At 46.4% G+C, this 4,276-nt stretch overlaps 2 protein-coding genes across 2 annotated transcripts; one reads left to right on the forward strand and one right to left on the reverse strand.

The window, feature by feature from the left end:
• Window positions 1–263: 263 nt before the first annotated feature.
• Window positions 264–1,830, forward strand: PCYB_072280 (hypothetical protein; the record flags this gene model as incomplete). The annotated part of the gene is made up of 2 exons (XM_004221625.1): window positions 264–1,414; window positions 1,743–1,830. The coding sequence occupies 2 exons, from the start codon at window positions 264–266 to the stop codon at window positions 1,828–1,830; spliced, it is 1,239 nt and encodes a 412-aa protein (XP_004221673.1).
• Window positions 1,831–2,403: 573 nt separating this feature from the next.
• Window positions 2,404–3,798, reverse strand: PCYB_072290 (hypothetical protein; the record flags this gene model as incomplete). Its single annotated transcript, XM_004221626.1, has 1 exon — window positions 2,404–3,798. A coding segment is annotated over one exon (1,395 nt), but the record flags the coding sequence as incomplete, so codon positions are not given.
• Window positions 3,799–4,276: the final 478 nt, after the last annotated feature.

Here is a 4,276-nt window from a genome sequence, read left to right on the forward strand (position 1 = left end):
TCCTTTTTTTTTTGTAGCGAAAAATTGCCCTCTTGGGAATGAGAAGGCAATGCGACAGCTGTGTGTCATCCCTGCTGTTCAGCCCCCTGTGCGATTGAGAAGGAGGCGCAGCAAATTGTACGCAGGGGGAAGCGGTTTGCCGTTATCGCTTCGTCGTTATCGCTACTCCATTATCGCTTCGCCGTTATCGCTACTCCGTTACCGGTTATCCATTAAGCCGATACGCGGAAACGCAGCAGCGGCGTGACGGTCCCGCCGAGAGGATGAACTCCTTCTTCTGCGAAGACACGAAGGAGGAAGAACAGCTCCTCCAGAAAATCACCAAAGTTAAGGAAGACATATTACCCAAAGTCATCCTAGAAATTATTACCAACAAATGTTTATCCAAAAGGAGGTTCAAGGGGGAGGAAGCGAAGGTCAAAATGGAGCCCCACTTTTCGGGGCAGTCCCTATTGAGGAATAAGAACCATGATGGGTGGAGTGACCACAAGGATCAGGCCCCAAATGGGGAACAGAGTCGCGCCCAACTGAGCGGCGAAATTGCAAGCGGTGAAATTGCAAGCGGTGAAATTACGAACGGCGAAATGCTGAACGGCGAAATGCTGAACGCTCAGCTGAACGCTCAACTCAACACGCACATATTCACCTTCCACCTTAAAAAAAATGGACGCATAAACGCAGATACCTTTTTTATACCCTACAAAAGTAAAAAGGGTGAGGATGTCATAAGGGAGTACACGGAGAGTTATAGCTATTACGATGTGTACAGTCCGAATATCGAAAAGACAAACAAACTCTTTCACACGAATAATAATGGTCGCTTGTGTGATGTTGCACCAGGGGGGGAACAAGAGGTGGGAGTGATTCGTCAGAAGAAAAAAGTTAAAATAAAACAGGAGTGGGAAGAAAACGCAGAGGAAGATCAACTGCCTCCAGGCGGGTTTGTAGAATGGAGCATACAAAAAAGTGAGACAACGGAAGAACCTCCAGCAGAAGAGACCCCAGCAGAAGAGACCCCAGCAGAAGAGACTCCAACAGAAGGACCACCCCACTTTACAAATGCAAACGGTGACTGTAGAACAAACAATATGGAAAAATATCTTGTCCACTTTAGGGGGAGATTATTCATAGGATGTAATTTGATCTATTCTCATTTCAAGTGTAACACCTTTTTAGGCACCATACAGAGTAGAGAATTGGACCAAGGGGAGAGCAGCCCGATCGGAGAGGACGATCTCTACTTTGTTAAAAAAGAAATAAAAACATACAACTTAATTAAAAGTGCTACTTATTGGAAGCAGGATGAATATCCGGATGTGTCCGATCCCAATGTCCAAAAGTTTCTCTTCTTGACGGTCGTGCCGGCGCTCTGTGATTATGCGGAGGAGGGGGGGGAACAGGCCGCCGACGTTCTGTTTTAGCGTGGTGAGGAGGTGGAGAGGTGGCGAGGTGGCGAGGTGGCGAGGTGGAGAGGTGGCGAGGTGGCGAGATGGAGAGGTGTAGCGTGGTGAAGAGCTGAAGATGTACCCCACCGTTGAACCATCTCGAATGGCCCTTTCAACCCCCCCGCGTGTCCTACACGGGAGGAGATCCAGCATACAGGGAGACTGCCTTACGCGATAAGTAAACCCGTTTGTTCCTAATGAGCTTCATATTAAGTGGAGGGTCTTCTGTCGCGTGCGTCGGACTGTCCCTCCATTTTGGAAGCGGCCCCTCCGCTTCACCCCCGTCGCCACAACCAGCACTATCGCCATCGCCATCGCCACCATGCTGCGCCTCGCCCTCCAATCCACGCAAAACAAAACGCAGATAGGAATAAAACACACGTGAGTAAATGCCCAGCTCGCTAAAGCTGTTGACTAGAATGAGCAAACATTTGGTGGTGGGCATATCAAGCGGGGGTTCCATTTTTTCCAAGAGACTCTCGCTTCTCTTCAATATGATAAAAGTTGTGTCATTTTTAATTTTCCTCTTCGATACGACGTAGGCTGCTAGAGCTAGGTGGTGCAGAGTGGCTTGCTCAACCTGCTTTGCAAAATATATTTGAAATATTTCATAGACGTCCTCGTGGGTCATGCCAAGTTTCGTGTAACAGTAGAGGATGTTGCAGAGGGTCGATATGTTCATTCGCCTGGCCATGAGGATGAACTTTGCGTTTAGACTCTCCAACAGGTGCTTGCTCGGAGATGTTTGCCCCCCGATGGGGAGGGTCCTACTGAGAACGGAACTACGATCCAGATTATGGGCAACATCGCCTTCCACCGTGGGAGAACCACCACCTGTCGCGTAACTAGCAGCAGCGCGCCCCCAGCCCAACTTTACCATGCCGCTCAGGATAAAACTCAACTGCTGCTCATCGCAGGAATGTACCTTCTTCTCGATTTCGCAAAAAACAGCGGAAACGTAACTCGGCTCTGGGACCCCTAACTTGATGAACCCATTGATGATTAGAGATAAGTGTCGAATGGTGGCTAGCTGGATCTTTTTAATCGTTTCCTCAAAAATTATTTTCAAAAACTCTTTAGGGATATCAAACCAAATTCTACAACAGGCATTAATTATAAGGGAGAGTGATTGTGTATTCATTTTCTCTACATTTTTTGTTATCTCCAGAAGTACTGCAAGGAACATATTTTTCAACTCCTCCGTTTGTTTGCTTCTCTCCCGAGTGGCTCCACCCAATTGGTTTCGTGCACCCTGTGGAGATCTGCCACCATTGGGTGGAATTCCTACAACGTTATTATGACTCCCTTGGGTGTCTTCCCCTTCCTCATTCGAACACTTCCTACTGGTATCATCTCTCTCCCATCGGGGAAAGCCGCCGTCCCGAATGAGTATCTCATCGTCCATTTCGTCCAGCACACTCTGGTGGTACGCACAGTTGTGCATGTCTCCCTCGATGTGATTTTCGTCCCTCTGCCGTGGGTAACTCCCTAAGTGCGTTACTGTACTTAAGCATGGACTTGTTTTTTCTGTCCCCCGTTTTTTCCCCCCCCGAGTGGAAGAACCATTATTGGCTACTCCTTCTTCCTCCTCATCCTCTGCGCTACGATGCATTAGTGTAACTACATCCCCACGCTGCTCTCCACAGGGGTAATCCATCTCATCCCGTTTTAAATCTCCTTGTATGTATATCCTATCCAGCTTTACATTAGCAACTTGCAAAAAATGGGGAGTCGGTTTGGTCACTTGTGAGAAGCAGTTAAGTAGCATGGCCAGTCCCTGTGGAGTGAAGCATTTTTTATACTTCGAAAAAATTGTCAAAACGTAAACGAGAAGCTTTAGTGTCAATTCACGAAATGAGGAATCGTTGCAGTGTTTGGAAAAGGCATTCAAAGTTAGAAGAAGTGGGAAGGAATTAGGGTTATTTCCAATTGGCAATTTCAAGAATTGGGATAATATCAATTCAAATAATTTTTTGTCAAAATAATTTAGCGCATTTAAAGAATGGGAGATATGAGCACAAGCTAGCATGTCCATTTTGTGTATATCTCCTTTTTTTATTTTTTCACTAAATTTTAAAATTATTTTCACATCACGATAACTCACTTTCGAATATGCATAAAGTATTCTTCCCATTTCCTTCATGTCAAATGTGTCACTTATCTTGTTTGCTCTTTCACTTAGCTTCTCCCAAGTGATTCGGTCGTATGGACCTTCATTGCACACACGTTCAATCGTTTTTGTAATTCTGCTGTGACTCATCCAGGGGATGCCTGCCAACGTGTCGTGCGAGACACATCTCCTCCTTATCACATAAACGGGTAATACGTGTTGTTCCTTCTTTATTATTCGAAGGAAACCTCTACACGTTGATGTCGCCGTCATACCTGCGCAGCTTTAGTGGTCCTCCTTCCTGTGATATCCTCTATGTTGTGTTCCACGGGGGGGGGGCGTGCGCAGTAGGAAACACAAAGAGGAGGCAAAACAGGTAGAAGCCATGCAAACAAACAAAAAAAAAAAAAAACATGCATTGATACGTACATATGTACCAGATGAATTATCGCGTCAGCAATCAACCCGCCGCATACGCATACGGGCACAAAAAAAAAAGCAAAGAAGAAGCAATAAAAACACGCTTCTGACACATGCACAAGGTGGATTTCTTGTCCCGCTTGAAAACTCCCTTTTTTTTTTTTGGCGTCCCCTGGTTGGCCTCACAGAAGGAATAACCCAGAGGAGGCGCATTTTGGAAGGTTTTTCGGAGACCTTGCCCACTGGGCGGGGCAACCAACGCGCCAATGAGTGCGAAATTTCCCAGGGTGCAAAGCCGAAA

The sequence above is a fragment of the Plasmodium cynomolgi genome, chromosome 7 (genome assembly GCF_000321355.1).
Source record: "Plasmodium cynomolgi strain B DNA, chromosome 7, whole genome shotgun sequence".
Taxonomy (NCBI): Eukaryota; Apicomplexa; class Aconoidasida; order Haemosporida; family Plasmodiidae; genus Plasmodium; species Plasmodium cynomolgi.